This window comes from Schistocerca gregaria, chromosome 1 (genome assembly GCF_023897955.1).
Source record: "Schistocerca gregaria isolate iqSchGreg1 chromosome 1, iqSchGreg1.2, whole genome shotgun sequence".
In the NCBI taxonomy this organism is placed as follows: domain Eukaryota; kingdom Metazoa; phylum Arthropoda; class Insecta; order Orthoptera; family Acrididae; genus Schistocerca; species Schistocerca gregaria.
In genome coordinates, this window is record NC_064920.1 from 810,285,730 (window position 1) to 810,306,753 (window position 21,024).

At 40.5% G+C, this 21,024-nt stretch overlaps 1 protein-coding gene across 3 annotated transcripts in view; it reads left to right on the forward strand.

The window, feature by feature from the left end:
- The window catches only part of LOC126270716 (transcription initiation factor TFIID subunit 2), a 133,061-nt gene that overhangs the window by 63,489 nt on the left and 48,548 nt on the right, over window positions 1–21,024 (forward strand). For all 3 annotated transcript variants that reach the window (XM_049974094.1, XM_049974092.1, XM_049974093.1), the window contains exons 14-15: window positions 3,888–4,099; window positions 14,225–14,444. In XM_049974094.1, coding sequence (XP_049830051.1) covers window positions 3,888–4,099; window positions 14,225–14,444 — 432 coding nt within the window. The remainder of the gene's footprint in view (window positions 1–3,887; window positions 4,100–14,224; window positions 14,445–21,024) is intronic.

Here is a 21,024-nt window from a genome sequence, read left to right on the forward strand (position 1 = left end):
GCTATGTCTTTTGTAAGAATTTGCCCCAAAAAAAGATCTGCTGAAAGCATGGGAAATCAGTAGGATAGGATGAATGTTATTGTGGGCAGATTGGGTGCTGCTAGCAACTAGTTGTGCAAGTAATCTCTTATTAGAAGCATTCAGGTACAGACAGTGCTATGTGTGATACGACAGAGTGACAGATAATGCATCAGCCTCACCCAAATTTGAACGCTGCTCTCAGCAGAGCAACTTTCCAAAACATTAATATATTTCACAGACTGCTTCTCATACTAATCAACTCAGGGGATATGCTTGATGCCATCCTCAGGTATGTAACTGAGGCTGCACTCTAATTTGTTGCCTGCACCCCAACTGTAATTACATGACCACCTAGGTGAAAAACCTAAAATGAGTGACATTGCTGAAATATACACTAGTGAAAAATACAAGCTACCTAGTGATTTCCACATGACTGACCTGTATCTTCAGCAAAAGCTTTTGTGGCCACCCAGCTTGTGGTCTCAGTCCTGTGCGGCACATCTGGGATGCCATCAAACTACTATGCATACCTCAGAACCAATTATAATCCATCTTTGTGGGTTGTGTATTGTCATTGCCTTGTCCTTGAAGTCAATTGAAAATGCATTGCTTGCCATCTAGATGAAACTGGGTACTACACATTACTGTGTAGGTGTATCTAATTCAGTTAAAGATGATATCAAGTAGCAGAAACTAATAGTGAAATGTCAAACAACACAAAAATGTTGTCAATGACTTTTTGTTGATGAAAATAAGTGTAATCGGAAGTTGTGAAGCATCTTCGGTTATATACTGGCCCTTTTGTTAAAGTGCAGTTTTTGAACTGAACACATTGCTCAGAGACATTTCTGTTGCCTGCATTATTAATAGATCATTTCTCATCAAAAGAAGCAACCCAAATGTTTAAAGCAGCTGGTAATTTGTTAAGAAACATTTTGCTGAGTGCATCTAGGCTAGAAAAAGGGTGATTTGTGTGCTTTTGTTCTTTTTCACAAGAAATTTGTATCACCATGAAACTGTTAAAATTAATTCCATTTGAATAGTCCTCAACATGTAATTTTTGGTATAGCTTGTTTCCGAAACTTCAGAATAATATGAGAATATTAAATGATGGAAGTTGAGTGTATCTTTATACAGAAGGCGGTAAAAATCAAACACAAAAGTTTTACAGGTACTTTTAAAGTTCACTGTCTTGTGACACCCCATGATAACATTGACATATAGAGACTGAGAAAAGAGATTACAAAGAATGATGTTCCTGTTTCATGCATACTGCTGTCCCATTTACATTGAAACAAATCCAAGTAATATACTATTTACATTACTGTGATGTTGCAACCAAACATTGAAACAAGCCGCTACTCCCTGGAATATATCAACAGAAATTGACACATTTATCTTTTAGGTAAGCTCATCCAGTGTTGGAGAAATGTTACTGAAAAATGTGTGTGTCCAAACCGAGTAATGCAGAAGCCTAAGTATTTATCAAGAAGTGTGAAAATGACTAAGTGTAGTTGGGCTGTTCCTTTCACTAGTCACAACCTGTCTAATGGATCTGCCAACATATCGAATGAAAACCATTAATTTAGTTCAGTAGTGACAGTTCTTTCCTTACTTGACAAAAGGTTCAGCAAAGCCAGTTCCTAGATACTGCAGCCCAAATAGCGTATATTAAGCAATATAATGTACAAATTTGACACAAATATGGATTTTCATTAACAGAAAATGGCTAGTTTTCACACACACACACACACACACACACACACACACACACACACACACACTAATCAGATGCTCTGGCCCACTATCGTAATTCCTTTTATCACTCCTTTACTGCAAGGAAATGGGCTACACATCCTAATACAGATCCCTCTGACAAATCACCAGCCAAGTTTGTATATACAGGGTAGTCAGAAGCAGTCTGAAAAGCATAAGAGGAGAGAGGACAACTGGAAGAAGAAGAAGAAGAAGAAGAAGAAGAAGAACCCAAATTTATGACATTCCTGCCATATCAAGGGCTGCCAGTAACCAATATTGTGAGAATAATGGAGAAACATCAAATAATGACTGTTTTGCATGCAATGCAGAAAATTAAGGATACGCTTGGCTTGACCAAAGACCAGCTGAGCCTGTATGGTGCTGGTTATTTATAGTATTGAGTGAAAAGGTGGGATGCAGTAGATTGGGCAGACACACCGATGTGTATCACAGCTCCATACAGAATGCCTCAGAAACACATTCATAGCATCAACGAGGAACACACTGGTGATTTTGAACAAATGAAGAAGCTATGCAGAGCAAGTGCGTTCCGGGGCTCATTTGTCAAAGAGGCAGTAGAAATATGTCTGTACAACAACGTAATAAACTGGAATAGTGGATTTCAACTCATCACAACATGGGGTTCTGCAATTATGAAAGTACAACAGGAATGCTCCATTCTGAAGGCCGCAGAGTGTCTGCAGACAGAATGGACAGACACCAGGGTCCAACACCTGCACAAGGGCTACACCGCATTCCTCCACCGCCAGCCATGCTGTGTCCCCCCATTCCCAGTGCTGCACCTGCTTCTGTAGAGGTGTGGTAGGCTTGCTCACAGGAGATGTTAGTGGTCCACTTGCTGTATAGATTTGCAGAACACAGCATCTTGGCATTTTGACTGAATCTGATGGGCATGAAACTCATTGGAACATTTCAACAAGATGACCCTACCATTTTGTTGATCACCCGATAAGTTATTATCAACCAATATTCACTCAAATTGTATTTTAGTGTACTGAAACAACAGAGTAGTGGTACAGTCTAATTATAATTTACAAATTTTTCTCAGTATTTTGGAATTAAGTTTTTTTACCACTGTATGGGAAATTGTACAGTGAGAGGAGGACACAACAGAAAGCACATTTCATCTGCAGATTATAGATCAGGCAAGGTTACACAGTGATGATGGAGGATGCCAGTGCAGATCCCTCTCTGACCACCCAGATTTAGATTTTCTATGGTTCCCTAAATTACTTTAGGCAAATGTCAAGAAGGTTTCTTTGGAAAGGAGGCAGAAATTTCCTTCACTATCCTTCTCCAATTTAAGCCTGTGCTTAATCTTTAATGACCTCATCATTAAGGACATGTTAAACCGTAACCTTTTCAATTTCCTCCTTTGGTAAGCACTGGCTACAGAAGCATATAGATAGCAACAGTAGATTAGGTATATTTTTGTGAAAAATACACAGGCTAGTAGTGGAAATGTCACAGTGTACCAAACAATACACAGTACAGTTAATATCTTATAGTAATGGGCAATGATATGGCATTTCAGCATATATTTCCATTATGTTCTGCAGCTTGTAAAAACCTCTTTCTCTTCTGTCACTGTGTGACTAGGGCCTCCCATTGGGTATACCATTCGCCAGGTGCAAGTCTTTTGATTTGACACCACTTTGGCGACTTGTGTGTTGATGGGGATGAAATGATGTTGATGAGGACAACACAACACCCAGTCCCTGAGCGGAGAAAAATCTCTGACAGAGCTGGGAATCGAACCCAGGCCCTTAGGATTGACATTCTCCCATGCTGACCACTCAGCTACAGCGGGTGGACTCTTTCTTTCCTGATGTTCATGTTTCCAATTTCTTCCTTACCTTGTCTTTTTTCCGTTCATGAAGCATCTCACCCTTCACCCTTGACTTGTCTTATGTGTGGAGGAGATCTGATAGGATATACACATGTCCATTTGTAGTAGTTGCTCTTTACATATTTTGGAATAAGACTTCATTAATCATACTCATTACTGATTGTACCATATTTAAGTGTAGTTTTAGAATTCAGGTCTGCACCATAGTTGCACTAAAATCTTATAAATATTTTTACAGAGCTCCAATTACAGCTGATTCACTTTCTTCAGATACTAAACTTGTTTTGGAGGAGGTTACAAGATGTTTGAATCTTGAAAAACTTCTGCCATGTTATAAATATACTGTGACAGTTGCCTGCCTTCGTGCTATTCGAAAACTGCAAAAATTTGGACATCTGCCCAGTAATCCCTCACTCTTTCGAAGCTATGCTGCATATGGTCAGTTTATTGGTAAGTACCACAAAAACAAAACAAAAAATTAAAAATAACTAAGAGTAACAAAAGGGCAGTGTACATAAAGGAACAGATATTTATTATAGAAGATGAGCAAGGGATCACATTCACATAAGCACAACTCATACACACATGACCATTGTCTCTGGCGACTGGTCCAGCCTTAGTGACCAGAGGCAGTTGTCATGTATGTGTTAGTTGTGGTCATGTGAATGTGTGTTTCTAATTGAGAAGATGGCCTTTTGACCTAAAACGTAACTGTATAGCAGTCTTTTTGTTGCAGCTGCCTGTGATTCAACATCTCTTCTATATAGTAAACAGCAATCCATACTTTTCATATTATTGTCATTATTCTATCCTGTATTTTCCAAATGCAGAATAAATGTGTATAAACTGTAGCCATGATAAGCATGTAAAAGGAAAGTAATAACAAATGGAAGAAACCACATTGGTTTAACATCAGAACAGTGGAAAGGCCAAAAGACATCTTTCAACTTTTATTCCCACAACAGTGAATTATTTTTTTAACATTTTTGTGCAGCAGACATCATGACTTTTACTCATTTCTTCTGCTTTTGACAATAGTGTACTAAAATTTGCTGAAATATCTTGATTTCATGGAAATTTTATGAAGAATATCTAGAACAGCATGAGAGGTCAGTTCACCTCTGGTGCAACTCCTGTTTAGAATTCCAAAGGTTCATGCATTGCATTTTGCTTTGATCTTCAGTTGTTGTCCTGAATGATGGTAGGTTTATTGTCAGAAATGTTCTATGCTGGCCATTGTGATGTAACTTTTCAATTGTTTCTAATATGTTCCTGTAGTTTCTGTCCTCATTGGTTAGATAGTGTTTTTTGTCCTGTGACAGACATTTTCAATCACGTTTCGTCAGTGCATTCCAAAGAACTTGGATATTGAATCAAAAAATGTGTTGATAGATTCAGGCGGTGATTATCTGCCACAATCAATTGATGATGAAAGTAGCAAGACTAAGGAGAAGGCATACCATCAGTAGGTGTCTCCCCATCTCAGTTCTTTCCAGAACAGAACATGATTCCAGGCAGAATATTTGAACAAAATGTATTTTACCATAAACCTTTAAATGGCGAATCAACTATGTGTGATTTTCTTGTACACTCCTGTAGCACCAGTGCTGTTTTTTGTGCACCAAGTAAATTGTTTGGAGGTAAGGCCGCGATTGCTACTAATGGTATTGCAGATTGAAAAAATATTTCTAATATCTTATCTCGCAATGAGAATTCACTTGAATGCAAAAATTCAGAGTTATCACTTGTAACAAGAAAAAAAGTCACTTGGAACACTAGATAATCATTTCGAGTCATATGTTGAGACAGAAAAAATGTACTAGCATAGTGTGTTGAAAAGGGTGTTTTGTGGTAGTGAAGAAGCTAACAAGTTGTGGACTTCCCCTACGGGGACACATTGAATGATTCCATTCATTACATAATGGTGAATTTATGATGTGTCTTATAGCTGAGTTTGATCCTTTTCTCAGAAAACACATTGAACAATATGGAAATCCAGGGCAGGAACATACTAGTTATCTGATTCTTGAGTTTCTCCCGGCGTATTTGATAATCAAAATACCACGGGTGTACTGCCGGTCTATAGTGTCCAACGGGCACAATATTTCGGCGATCAAACATGTCGCCACCATCAGGTGAACTGACGGACTGAGCTCCTGTGAACGTGCCGGCATGGAGATCCGTACGCTATGGCTGCTCAGGGGGAACTGGGTTCGGTCGCAGCGGCGGCCGATTTAAATATCCTCCGCCCGCGGCGTGCTCCCTCCGCCGTCCGTGCCCCGCACAATGGTAGTGCGGTGGAACAGATTGCGACGGTGTCTGAGATGACGTCGGTGTGATGGCTCTGTCCGCCGTGGTCGTCACAACTATGCGTTTCCTCGATTTACTCTTGATTAACCCAATCGCTGGTTCCCAAGCCTTGCTAAGATTATAGCCACAGTCACGGTTTATGAGGTCGTCATTGGTGCGAATTTCGATGGCCTCTCTAACAACGCTGTCCCAGTATCTCGACGTCTGTACCAGAATCCTCGTGCGGTCATACTCCATAGCGTGATTTTCCGACAAACAATGTTCAGCGACCGCCGACTTGCTCGGATACATCAGTCAAGTGTGCCTCTGGTGTTCACGGCATCGATCCTCGACGGTACGCATCGTCTGACCAATATACGACTTGCCACATTGACACGGAATCTGGTACACGCCGGCCTTCCTCATGGTCAGGAGAAGGGCTGATGGCACCCTAGGTCATGGGGTGTATTGAAAGACAACACACACGGATCTGTATTTGCATGCAGACAGCTGCCACCACCCTTCACAGAGGAATGGGGTACTTAAAACTCTAGTACATAGGGCGCGCACTATCTCTGACAGAGAGAGTCTACCCCAGGAATTGGAACATCTGAGAACTGTGTTTCGAAAAAATGGGTACTCAGAGTGGCAGATCCAACGTGCTCTCCGCCCAACCACTGCTGCACAACCTGTTGAGATGGATGAAGTCACGATGGAGGAGGTAGGCACTGCATTTATTCCATACACAGGCGCACTCTTGGGAAAAATCGCCCGCATTCTGAAGTAACACCGGGTCGGAACTGTGTTTTGTCCTCCGAATAAAACTCGTGTACTGGTGGGGAGCGCCAAAGATGACCTCGGTTTGAGGAAGGCCGGCGTGTACCAGATTCCGTGTCAATGTGGCAAGTCGTATATTGGTCAGACGATGCGTACCGTCGAGGATCGATGCCGTGAACACCAGAGGCACACTCGACTGATGTATCCGAGCAAGTCGGCGGTTTGCTGAACATTGTTTGTCGGAAAATCACGCTATGGAGTATGACCGCACGAGGATTCTGGTACAGACGTCGAGATACTGGGACAGCGTTGTTAGAGAGGCCATCGAAATTCGCACCAATGACGACCTCATAAACCGTGACTGTGGCTATAATCTTAGCAAGGCTTGGGAACCAGCGATTGGGTTAATCAAGAGTAAATCGAGGAAACGCATAGTTGTGACGACCACGGCAGACAGAGCCATCACACCGACGTCATCTCAGACGCCGTCGCAATCTGTTCCACTGCGCTACCGTGGCGCGGGGCGCGGACGGCGGAGGGAGCACGCCGCCGGCGGAGGGTATTCAAATCGGCCGCCGCCGCGACCGAACCCAGTTCCCCCTGAGCAGCCATAGCGTACGGATCTCCGTGCCGGCACGTTCACAGGAGCTCAGTCCGTCAGTTCACCTGATGGTGGCGACATGTTTGATCGCCGAAATATTGTGCCCGTTGGACACTATAGACCGGTACACCCGTGGATATTTTGATTAATACTAGTTATCGTTCTTCAGCAATCTGTGATGAAATAATAGAGCTTCTTTCTAAACAAATAAAGAGAATTATCATAAGTGAAATAAAACAGGCCAAATATTTCTCTATAATAGTAGATTCTACTGTGGACATTTCACATATTGATCAGTTTCAGTATCTTTCGTATTAAGATATGTGAATGAGAATGGTGAATGAACCTGTTGAGCGTTTCCTTCTAATTTTACCTAACTCAGCACACAAACCCGAAAACTTAGCTGTCCAGTCTACAAATTCCATTGATATTACTGACTGTAGAGGCCAGTCATATGACGACACAAGCAAAATGTCAGGAACTTACATTGGTTTGCAGGTACGCATTAAAGAACGAAACTCAAAAGCGCATTTTGTGCCTTGTGCAGCACATTCTTTGAATTTAGTTGGCACTAGTGCTAAAAGCTGTTGTCAGGAAGCATGTTCATTTTTCAACGTAGTTGCAAAACCTTTATAATTTTTTTCTCTGCTTCTACACAACGCTGGGATAAACTTTTTTCTTTCATCAAACCAGCAAGCAAAACGGTAAAAATTTTATCAAAAACACATTCGTCAGCAAGAGAGGAAGCGTGTGTAAGTCTATATGAAAACTGGGAGGGTGTTATCAATGCCCTCACACATATTGCCAGTAATATATTTGAAAAGCCAATTGTGCGAAATGAGGATTCAGCTTTATTGAATCAACTCGGCTATCTAGAAACAGTATTCATGATGACAGTCTGGAAGGACATAGTCCAGAGATTTAATAGCGTAAATCTGAAATTGCAAAGTGTAAATATTGATACCAAAATAAAGCATGAATTATATGAATCACTTGTAGGATGTACTGCATCTATTAGTGGCATGTTCGACTATTATGAAAATAAATCCATGGAGATTGTGCCTGATATAGACTATGAATGCACTTATAAAAGATCATGAAAATGCAAACCTTATGACGATCAAGAAGAGTCTTTCTGACTGGAAATGAAAAATTTAGAGTCTAAACATTTCTCCCAGTACTCGACATCTTGTATGCTCTATTAGTGAAGAGGAAGGAGAGCTATAGAACACTCTTGGACTCCTTCACAGTTTTTGGTAACCTTAAGAACAGTTCACCTGACAATATTGCTGAATGTGCAACAAACTCCAAGTGTTACATGACACAATTTAGAGCCTTCCTTCCCTAGTGAAAGTGTACATTTTGCGGTACTTTTGAAATCTTCTGAGATTATTGATACATCAGTCAAAATGAGTAAATTTTTCCAAAAAGGGAGGTTACAGTCCGTGTTTCCGAATGTTGACATTGCTCTTAGAATATTTCTATGTATGGCACTTACAAATTGTTCAGCAGAATGCTCATTTTCGGGTCTTAAGAGAATGAAATCATACCTACATTCTATGGTGTCTGAGGAGAGATTGAATGCCTTGTCCCTTCTTCTCATTGAAGCCGACCTCCTAACTGATAACTGCCTGAACTATGAAGATATGATCAATGAATTTTCTGCCGTCAAAGCCAGATGCAAACTTTGCTGACTGGTGAGTTTGTTTATTTATTCATATTTGTTTTAAAAATATAAGATTATAATGTGATTTTTATTATAACTTAGAGCGCGTTCATTGGATTTACAAACTATGTATTACCTGTTTATTTTACAATTGCCGATGACAGAATGTGGGGCTAAACCTTGTTTACATGCAGACGTGACCAAAGGTACCCGACAATACTGAACAATACCCAAATGACTCAGGCCGCTCGGCGCTCTACAGTCAAGTCAAACTGATACTGTAGTATATTACAACTGATGCGTATTCTTGGCGTCTGCTGAAATGTATAGTTATCACGGAAATATACATTACCGGAGAGTACGCTCACTTGAAAAAGTGTTAATAAATAACGTATTTCAGTTCTGTCGATAAATACGTAAAAGCTTTGCCAATACCTTTAGAAAGAGCTATAGTGAGAGCAGTAGCTGCAGTACAAAACTGCTCAGCCCTTACATGGATTGAAGGTATTGTGTACACTTATGCAGCATCTAGCTACACAGATGCAAATGCTTTACACGTTAACTATTAGATTGTAAAACAAATTTGATTTTTCCACCCTAGTATGCAAAATTATGTAATAGCAAATCCAGTTCTGTGTTGTTCATCTGTATTTAGTTGTTAGTTCGCCCACTGAAATCTCCATTTCATTTTCATTTCTTATGCTTTCCTATAGATTCAAGTATTAATACCGAATGTGTTTTTTTTTAGTCTGCTACACATTCAAGTTATTAGGGTGTAAAATGACAGTTCAATTTTAATTTTCTTTGCATCTCTGTAAAAGTACGTATTAATTTCTAATGTATGACATGTTCGCTTCAATTTTTATATTGTAACACACCTTATTTATTTTCGTTTTCAAAAGTTTTGTGTAAAAGAACATACTAAAAGTTAATGTATAACAAAAATCCGTTGTCTCCTACATGGCCATAAAAGAAAAGTTATTTTCCTTGCGTTCATTTCTCTCGTCTTTCGACAGAAGAATGTGCTAACACAATGCAGTTTTAAGTTTGTTTTATCCGCTGCCGTACACCAAGTACAGTTCAGGAATCATATTACATAGTGATTGAGCGTGACTAGACTGCTTACGCATCCTTCAAAACAGCAGCAGAGTTCAGAAACAGCTCACAGCACTCCCACCCAAAACGGCAATTGTGAAGTGATCAGGTAATAGTTATTATTTAAAACATGTTTTTTTTTTTTGGGTGGCTGTGTGGGGGGGGGGGGGGGTGCATAAATATGGTGTGTCCAGGAGGGGTGCAAAATTTTTAAATCCACCACTGGCCGTTATATGACCTTTGATTGCATTCTTTGCATTCCCATTTTGTCAGAGATAAAATGTGGAGAGAGAGAGATTCTGTGAACTTTTCAGATTCCTACTCTTTGATGAGAAATCATCCCAAACTCAAAACATCCCTTCACTTGTATTTCTGAAATATGATATAAGGGTGTGTGACTAAATAGAGGAGCAAATCTCTGAGGTCATGGAACATGTCAGCACATGAAATTACAATGTAAAATAATAACAGATAAAATAAAATGTTTATGAACCCAAAAAAAGACAAGCCATAAGTTTATGTAAATACAATGAACAATAAGCTTAACTTTCCGAGGAACTCCTCAGCAGAGTAGAAGAAGTGACCCATGAGGAAACTCTTCAGTTTTGATTTGAAAATGCATGGATTATGACTAAGATTTTTGAATTATTGCGGTAACTTATTGAAAATGGTTGCAACAGTATACTGCACACCTTTCTACACAAGAGTCAAGGAAATGCGCTCCAAATGCAGAGTGGATTTCTGCCTAGTATTGACCGAGTGAAAGCTGCTATTTCTTTGGAATAAGCTGATATTGTTAACAAGAAATGACAGTAAAATATATATAAGTTGAGAGGCCAATGTCAGAATACCAAGACAAATGAACGGGGGTCGACAAGAGGTTCGCGAACTTACACCACTTATTGCACGAACCACCTGTTTCTGAGCCAAAAATATCCCTTGAGAATGGGAAGAGTTACCCCAAAATATAATACCATACATCATAAGTGAATGAAAATAAGCAAAGTAGACTTTTTGTGTCGAACTGTCACTTACTTCACATACCGTTCAAATAGTAAACATGGCAACAGTAAGTCTTTGAACAAGATCCTGAATGTGGGCTTTCGACAGCAGTTTACTATCTGTCTGAGCACCTAGAAATTTTTACCGCTCTGTTTCATTACTCATCTGCCCATTCTGTGATATTAGAATGTTGGGTTTTGTTGAATTGAGGGTCAGAAACTGTAAAAACTGAGTCTTTCTGTGATTTAGCACTAGTGTATTTTCTACAGGCTATGAACTTATGTATCCAGCAAACAGAAATATTTTAGAATCACCTATAATACTAGAGGGATTATCATTTATATAAGGAACAGGAGTGGCCCCAGCACTGATCCATTGGAGACCTCCACCTCCCCTTTAGAAGTAGGTCACAATTATTGGTAGAAATGCTGTTTTTGTATCCAAAACTGTAATATAAAATTGTTACAACTCTGAGGTAACTCTTTGATTGAAACATGGAGATGACATACAAGTAAATGGAAAAATAAAGGTCTTACTTCGACGATGTTGTGGATTTCTAATGCAGGTCCCATTAGTGATTAAATGACTCTTTTCCACTTTTCTAGGTGTGTCAACTTTCTACTAGTCCAGTGATAATGGTACCACTCAAAGAAGGTTGATAAAACTGAGACTACCACAGAAACATTAAAAAGAAGATTGCAGGAAAACTGATACAGAAAATTTGATAGCAACTTCTATACGCATAGACAGGACCCTGCTTAAAGCCTACATTAGTTTTCACTGTCAAATCCTAGTGAAAGATTGATCAGAAAATCCTAGGAAGTTGTGGTCATATAGATGCATCAAAAAAAGTTTTGCATCATCCTGGTTCCCAGAACTTCTGAAGATAGACGCTGACTGTAGATATTGCATCATAGACACAGTCCCTTTAACTGTTCAGAGACATCATTAAACCTGCCGAAAGATGTATATAACCATGCATGAGCAGTGCCTATTAGACAGAGGGGGTCCGATAGCCAATCAGTTCCAGTCATTCCACCAGGAAGGAGGAGAACGGCACATGTTGTCTGTAGTTCAACCATGGCCAGATGGTCAATACTGCAGTTTGATCATGCCCACATTGTTACTTTGTGCCAGGAAGGGCTCTCAACAAGGGAAGTGTCCAGGAGTCTCAGAGTGAACCAAAGCGATGTTGTTTGGACATGGAGGAGGTACAGAGAGACAGGAACTGTCGCTCAGGCTGCCCAAGAGCTACTACTGCAGTGGATGACAGCTACCTACAGATTAAGGCTCGGAGGAACTCAGACAGCAATGCCGCCATGTTGAATAATGCTTTTCGTGCAGCCACAGGATGTCATGTTATGACTCAAATTGTGCGCAATAGGCTGCATGATGCACAACTTCACTCCCGACATCCATGGCGAGGTCCACCTTTGAAACCATGACATCATACAGCGCCGTACAGATGGGCCCAACAACATGCCGAAGGGACCGCTCAGGACAGGTATCACTTTCTCTTCAGCGATGTGTGTCGCATATGCCTTCAACCAGACAATCATCGGAGATGTGTTTGGAGGGAACCCGGTCAGGCTGAACACCTTAAATACACTGCCCAGCCAGTGTAGCCAGGTGGAGGTTCACTGCTGTTTTGGGGTGGCATTATGCGGGGCTGACGTATACCGCTGGTGGTCATGGAAGGCACTGTAACGGCTGTGCGATATGTGAATGCCATCCTCCAACCAATAGTGCAACTATATCAGCAGCATATTGGCGAGGTATTTGTCTTCATGGGCGACAGTTCACACCTCCATCGTGCACATCTTCTGAATGACTTCCTTCAGGATAACGACATCGTCCAACTTGGGTGGCCAGCCCAATCTCCAGACACAAACCCTATCGAACATGCCAGGGATAGATTGAAAAGGGGTGTTTATGGACGATGTGACCCACCAACTCCTCTGAGGGATCTAAGCCGAATCGCTGTTGAGGAGTGGGACAATCTGGACCAACAGTGCTTTGATGAACTTGTGGATGTTATGCCACGACAAATACAGGCATTCATCAGTGCTAGAGGACATGCTACTGGGTATTAGAGGTACCGGTGTGTACAGCAGTCTGGACCATCACCTCTGAAGGTTGCCCTGTATGGTGGTACAACATGCAGTGTATGATTTTCAAGGGCAATAAAAATGGTGAAAATGAAATTTATGTTATCTCTATTCCAATTTTCTGTTCAAGTTCCGGGACTCTCGTAACCAAGGTGATAGAAAACTTTTTTTTATGTCTGTACAAAGCCAATGAACACTCAGTCTGTTGTGGATCTGTGCTGTCTTTAAACTGAAGACAGCAGACAGAAAACTGGACTGTTAAATTGTGCATTTAGAAATGTATTCACTGAAGAGCTTGCTACAATACCATAGACTCACAAATAGGAGATACTGATGTTACCACTCCCGACGTTGGAAAACAAAAGTCTACTTACAGTGAAAAAGCCTTGACAGACTTCCAGTTGAATTTTACATTGAATGTGCTGTAGAATTAGCTCCTTTCCTAGTTCATTTTTATTGAGAATCTCTTGCACAGCAAATAGCCCATTGTGACTGGAGGAGAGCTCAGGTTACTCCTGTTTCAGTAAGGATAAGGACTGGATTCACAGAATTAAGGACTATCTGTTGTAGGATGCTAGCGCATATTCTAAGCTTAACTATTATGAAGTTCATGGGGAGAAAAACAAACTTTTCTCAAGGAATCAGAACAGATTTAGGAAAAGCCACTTCTGTGAAACACAGCTTGCATTATTCATACTCAACATGGCTGACAAAGTAAAGTCAGCTGAACAGGTACCTTTATCATCTTACAAAAGGTGTTCAACACTGTACCACTTTCTCAAGTCATAATCAAGAAATGATCGTATGGAACATCTTCACAAATATGTGATTGGTTTGATGAATATTTGAGTAATAGAACCCATTATATTATATCAGCTTGCAATAATCTTTATCATGTGTGAAATCAGACAATGGGCAACAAAATAAAAGGATGGCATTTTGTGTAGTATTTTGTAACTTTGAAAGAAATATTATTCCAAATTATACAGAAACAGTTATTCTTGACATAAACAAAAAATTTTTCTTTTGTTTTACAGATGTGAGGTTAGCTGCATTGGATGCTCTGGTAGACTTCACTCGTGTTGATGGACGATGGGAAGATTTAGTCTTCCTTCTCGACATGATTGAGAATGACCCAGATCCTGCTGTTCGCCATCAGTTAGTCAGGATGTTAGCTGAGAATCCACCCTTTGATCGTGCTCATAGGCATAGGCTTGATAAGGAAGAACTTGTTGAGAGGTTGTGGACACTAATGAAGTAAGCTAACTACTTTCTTTTTATTTATGTATCATATTTTTTATTGCTAGCTCTTATATCTAACCAGGCATGCTTTATCTTTATCATTACAATTATGAAACAAATGTTATAAGATTTCTTACATGTAGCATGGAATCCAACACTTCAAAATATTTATACAATAAAATTAATGGTGAAGAACAGTAGCTACAGCAGAAAAAAATATGTAACTTGTATTTATTTGTGGAAAGTAGTATGACAAAGACACATTACAGGCAGATAGACATAGGCTGTGAACTGTAGCAGAAGTAGATGTTTGGGAAAGGGGGGCAGAGTGTGATGTAATATACCACTTAGAGAAAGTGACATGTCACCCAATGTTTACCTAACCAACAATCGATAACTGTGACTGTTAAAAGTATTTTTGTTGGTTAAGTAGTTTAGAATTGCAATCTGTTTGGAAGCTTTGTTATTCTGTATGCATGTAAATGGGTATGGATGGATGCCACATGTCTTAAATACGGGACAATGAGGGCAGTTTTACTATATTTCATGATACCTGCTGGCTTGGCAGTTATTCCATGCTATGGTGTCAAGGCGTGGAGGAATGGGGTGCGCCATAAAATAAAAAGGGCACACCATGAGAATGGTGCTGATATCATGGAAAACAGATGACATTTAGCTAGCTCTCAGTTTTGTACAGAACTGTCATTCATTCATGGCAAACAGAGTTAATGTCAAATGTCATAGCACATGTATGAACACTAATGGTATATGAAGTGCTGACTTACATAAACTGATGAGCCAAAACAATATGACCAATGGCTTAATAGCTTGTTTGTCTGTTGTTGGAATGGAATACATCAATGATTCTGTGTATCAGGGATATGACAGTTTGTTGGTAGGTTTGTAGAGGTATGTGGAATTAGATGTCTAGGCACGGGTCAAGTAATACATTTAAATAATGGGCCACTGATATGCATATGGATTGATGGCACCCAATAGCAACTCAAGTGGGCATCATAGGATTTACATCAGGTGAATTTGATTGTGGAAACATCAATGTCAGTTCACTATAATGCTCTTGAAACCACTGTAGCGTGGTTCTGGCTCTGAGACACTGATGATTGTACTGCTGAAAGATTACGTTGCCACCAGGGAAGACATCAAGCATGAAGGGATGCAGATGGTTTGCAGCTGTTACTGTGTCTTTGATTGCTACCACAAGACCCATGCAAGTGCAGGAGAACTTCTCCCATAGCATAATACTGCTCCCACCAGCCTGTGTCCATGGTGTGCTGCACATTTTGAGCTGCCATTCACTTCGATGATGGCATGTTTGGAGACAACCATCTACCTAGTGTTGCAAAAATGTGATTCATCTAAAGAGCCGACACATTTACATTGATCAACAGTCAAATCGTAATGGCCCGCAGTTGTAATTGATGATGTCATTGGGACAGCATGCGAACTTGTACGGGTGGTGTGCTGCGAAGCTCTATTTTCAATAATGTATGATAAATGTTGTGTTCTGAAACTCTTGTGCTTGCACAAGCATTGTGCTCTTTTGGCAGAGATGCCACAATCACCATCTATCGTACTTTGCAGAGCAGACAAGCCTCTGAATCACACATTCTGTGAAGAGTCATAGATGTCCACCTATTTAGCGCCTAGTGGTAGTTGCACTGCCCTTCTGTCTCTCTCCATTTTTGAGATACTTGTTCACGGGCTTTGTGTAATAATTATCTATCCTTTGTCAAAGTCAATTGTCTCAATGGATGTCCCATTTGCAGCCTTTGTTTGGATGGTCCCCCTCCATGTCTGATCCACTTATGTACTTTTGTTACTGTGTCATGTGCCCACAATGCCACCAGGTGGGCAGTGGCTGTAATGTTGTCGCTTATCAGTGTACATCAATTGTAATGGAAGGAGCAATATAACTGTGTTTCAGAAGAAGTGCTTTCTGTTATTTGGTTGAGAGGTGAAAATTCATCAAAGCTTCCAGATTCAAATAGACAGCTGCAGTGGTGGAGAAGTCCACATTAATGCAAACTACATAGTTTGTCTGAACATTATTTCGAGATGCAGCAGTTCATACTTCAAGAGTATCAGTGCTTGCAATCTGAACATGCAAATTTCTCACAAATTAGAGTGGAATAGAGAGAATGTTGTGGTAGAACAAAAGCAATGAAGAAAATTGGGGGAAAATGGACTGATTGACAGAAACAAAAAGAGAAAGAAGCATGACTGGGAGACAGAATTATTGTTTGCTTCATTTTACTGTCAAATCCTTCAATTCAGAATCATCTTAAAGGAAAAAGAAGTCATCTGGTTGCCATTATGTACTGTTGCTTTGCCTATAAGTTTGCTGAAAAACCTATTTTAATCTGTGTCACTCATATAAGTGTCTGTGTGTATATATCCAGCATTTCCTCCTAAACAACTAGACTGATTTTAACCAAATTAGGTACACATACTATGTGCTATCTAAAAATTAGCACTCTGGGGATGTTAGGGGAGAGTGTATAGGTGGGGACTGTGAGAGAAAGGGGTAGCAGGGGGATGGAGAGAGAGAGAGAGAGAGAGAGAGAGAGAGAGAGAGAGAGAGAGAGAGAGAGAGAGATGTTGGACAGAAAGAAAGGCAGGATGAGATGGAGAGACAAGGAGGGGGAGAGGAAGAGAGAGAGAGAGAGACAGAGAGAGACAGAGACAGAGAAAGTGAGGAACAGGAGGTGGACACACAAAAGTGGAGGATGAAATAGAAAGAGAGGGGAGAGGAGGAGTTGGGCAGGTACAGAGGAAGCAGGAGGAGATGGACAGACATAGAAGTAGGAGGTGGCAGAGGACAGAAAGTGGGGTAATGGAAGGAGATGTACAGAGAAAGGGGGAGGAGAACATGGTCAGAGAGAGGTAGTGGAGGGCATGAATGGAGAGAGGGGAAAGAAGGAGGTAGACAGAGAGAGGGGGAGCAGAATATGTACAGAGAGATACGGGAGAGGAAGAGGAGCAGGGTAGATAGAGAGTAGGGAGGAGGAGATGAACAGGAAGGGGGGAGGAGGGGATGGGGATAGAGGGGCGAGGTTAGATGGTTATAAAGAGAGGCAGAATGAGATGGAAAGAGATAGGGTATATGGATACCGAGAGGTAGGGAGGAGGACAGAGACAGATAGACAGTGGAGGAGGACATGGCCAGAGGGATGGCAGTGGAGAAGATGGACCATGGATATACATACACATATGCTGTGGTGACAATATACTGCAGTTGTCGATACAGCATAAGGAAAGTCCTGACTGTTGAGAACACTTCATAGAGCTTTCAACTGTGAAATGTGTTCAGTTACAAAATCAAAACTATATGAGAACTTTTAACATTGCAGCGCATCAGCAATCGTGAATTATTTAATCATTATAAAGAATCCGCCTTGATTGCAAATAGAAACCGGATGTTGACCTATGTTTCAGTGCGGATAACTACACCTTTTTCGGAACAGGCAGTTTGTAGTTTTAGTGTGTTCTGAAGAAGGCTTGGTTATCCATGCTGAAACCTAGGTCAACTTCTGGTTTTAGTTTGCAATCGAGGCAGATTCTATATAATCATTCAAAACTATATCCGTCGCCATCAGCAACACTGAGTGTTCTATAGAGATGTTCCCAAATTCATGAGGCAGGCTTGTGAGACAGTGGCACCCTGCAACTAACATATTCATCTTACACAAGGGCGAAAATATGATTATGTCTAAGGTAATAATAAATGAATTACTTTTGTTTATTTGTTCCAACATAACATTGAGTAAGGGATGACTGTACATTCTGCACTTCGTTTGCCAATTGATACTGCGAGACACAAAAATCCTTGTTGCAGTGTCAACAAGGCAAGTGATCATGCATTGGTACTGTAGTCGTGTAAAATAAGCATAGGGGATGAGTGCACCATGGCACAGAAGTAGGCTATCGATACACTGGACATCACTTTAAGAGATTTAAGGGGTAACAACCAAATGGCGAGAGTAGCTGTGGTAGTCCTATGTGGAGAATTTCATCAAACTCTGCTGGTCATTCCAAAGTTTCTATCTGCTGATGCAATCAATGCATGTATGAAAAATTCTTTCTTATGGAGACAAGCGTGAAAAGTAACATTGAAACTTTCTTGTGGACACATGGTTGAAAAGTAACATTGAAAGAAATAATTAAAGGATGTCTGAGGAATGACACTGCACAATTGTTCTCTGAATAGCTACTAGCAAATGGAGAAGGTAGAGTACCAATCAGTTCATCAGGCAGTATACAGTTGCCATCTGACTGCAGAGCTCATAGACGTAGTTTAATCAGATATTTTGAAGAACTTTCACGCTATGCACTGGTTGCCAAGAGAGGACCAGTGTTGCATCTAGAGATGATGATGTCAAAAAATAAATAGTAATTATAGCCATGTTACCTGGTGGAGCTTTTGAGTACTAGTCTATTGATACTGTGGTAGATACTGATGAGGCTGTGCAATTCCCAACAGTGTCACTGAACTTGCTTGATCTTATCAGACTGCCACTGCATTGCATTTTTGTGAAATTACTCAATTGATATTTGTTGATTCACCATAACTTTGCTATGTAATGCAGGTGTGTGTTACAAAGACACTGGCCAATGTGATTGAGGCTGCCACCTTAACAGGAAAGGGAGAAAGTGAAACAGTCTACATTCTACGAATACCACTTATTTCAACAGGCCTCCCTTTCACTTTCCAGAGACTGCAGTTTCTCATTTGATCAGAATTTTCAATTATGATAACTAATGCAGAAGGTCATATTGCGGAGTGGATGTCTCATCTCTGAGTTTCTCCCACAGACATCTATACGTCACTCGCTCTAGGATGGGCTCAACCCAGAATTTATATGATGGTGATTTGAAAAGTTCTTGGAACCAAATAGAAAAAGAGTACTTACATTACTGAAACTTTTTTTTATTTTTCAATGTATTCTCTTTGTAGATAAATGCACTTGGTCCAACAATGTTCCAGTACCTTGATCGCATCTTGAAAATTAGTTTCCTTTGGGTCTGCAAAATAGCTGTCAACCCTGGCTATCAATTCTTCGTTTGACGTGAATCTTCATCCACCAAGAACAGTTTTCAGTTTTGGGAAGAGGTGGAAGTCTGATGGAGCCATGTTAGGTGAATAAGGTGGGTGTGGCAACAGTTCATGCATTAGTTAGTATAATTTTGCCATGGTGGTGGTGTGTGTATGTAGGTGCACACTATCTTGATGGAAGATGACTTTCTTCCTTGCTAAACCTGGCCTTTTTTTCGCATATCGTTCGTTGCAATTTGTCAAGGAGGTTAGCATAGTATTCTCCAGTAATTGTTAGCTTAGTGGGGAGATAATCTACAAACAGAATCCCCTTCGCATTCCAGAATACAGATGCTGTGACCTTTCCCATTGAAGGAATTGTCTTTGTTTTCTTTGGTGGCAGAGAATCAGCATGTTTCCACTGCTTTGATTGTTGTTTGTCTCTTGGGTATAGTAGTGCACCCAAAAGTTTCATGTGTGATCACAAACGGGTAAAACAAATCTTGTTCGTTTCTCCTAAAATGAGCCAAACATTGTTCTGATATGCCCATTCTCAAGCGTTTTTGATCCAGCATCAAGAGTTGCGGCACCCATCTTGCAGATAATTTTTTCATTTCTAATTCTTCAGTTAAAATGTGATATATCCTTTCAGATGACATCTGGAAAGTGTGAGCAATTTCATGCACTTTCAGTCCGCAATCCTCCGTGACCATTTTATGCATTTTTGCAATGATTTCTGGAGTAGTGACACATCTTGGCTGACACTGCGTGGATCATCATCTAAGCTCTCCCGACCAAATTTAAATTTATTTGTCCACTTGGCAACAGTTGAACAGGAAGGAGCAGATTCCCCCAGTGTATTCTGGAAATCCGCATGAATGTCCTTTGCTTTCATACCTTTTAAGTACTTAATCACTGCTCGGATCTCAATTTTTTCCATCTTTGCAAATCACTACACGGGAACAACAACAGAGCCACATCACTGCCACGCCTCTCTTCCAAGAGCACTAATGTGGTACATGTTTACTGGCAACAGTCCAATGAATATCACATGAACAACTAGTGCTAGTGCTGACCTGATCTCTCTTGGTGATTCCGAGAACTTTTCAAACCACCTTCCAACATCCTAGCTCCTGGAGGCATAACGAAAAACATTGTATAAAATCAGGTCCTGAGTTAAACAGATATTACAATCAATTGTGTATATTGCGTACTCCTTTCCCCAGTGTGAGTGATGTACCTACAGACGTGCTCGTGAATTTGCACAGTTCTCTCTGCGAATATTTCACAATTTTTACACTGGGCCTTGATTACATTGTAATGGCATCTTTTTGATGTGGCACTGCAAAGGCAATGCACATTATTTCATGAACAGTTACAGGTTGGGGTAAATAAATATTCCACATCTCCTGCATAAAAAGACAGGGAGGGGGTTTTGGGGGGAGGGGGGGTGGAGGAAGAAGTGAACATAGAGGGAGAAGAGATAAAGTGTGCAATATACGTGTCAGATGTCTAATACATTAGGTACTGTATATATAAAAA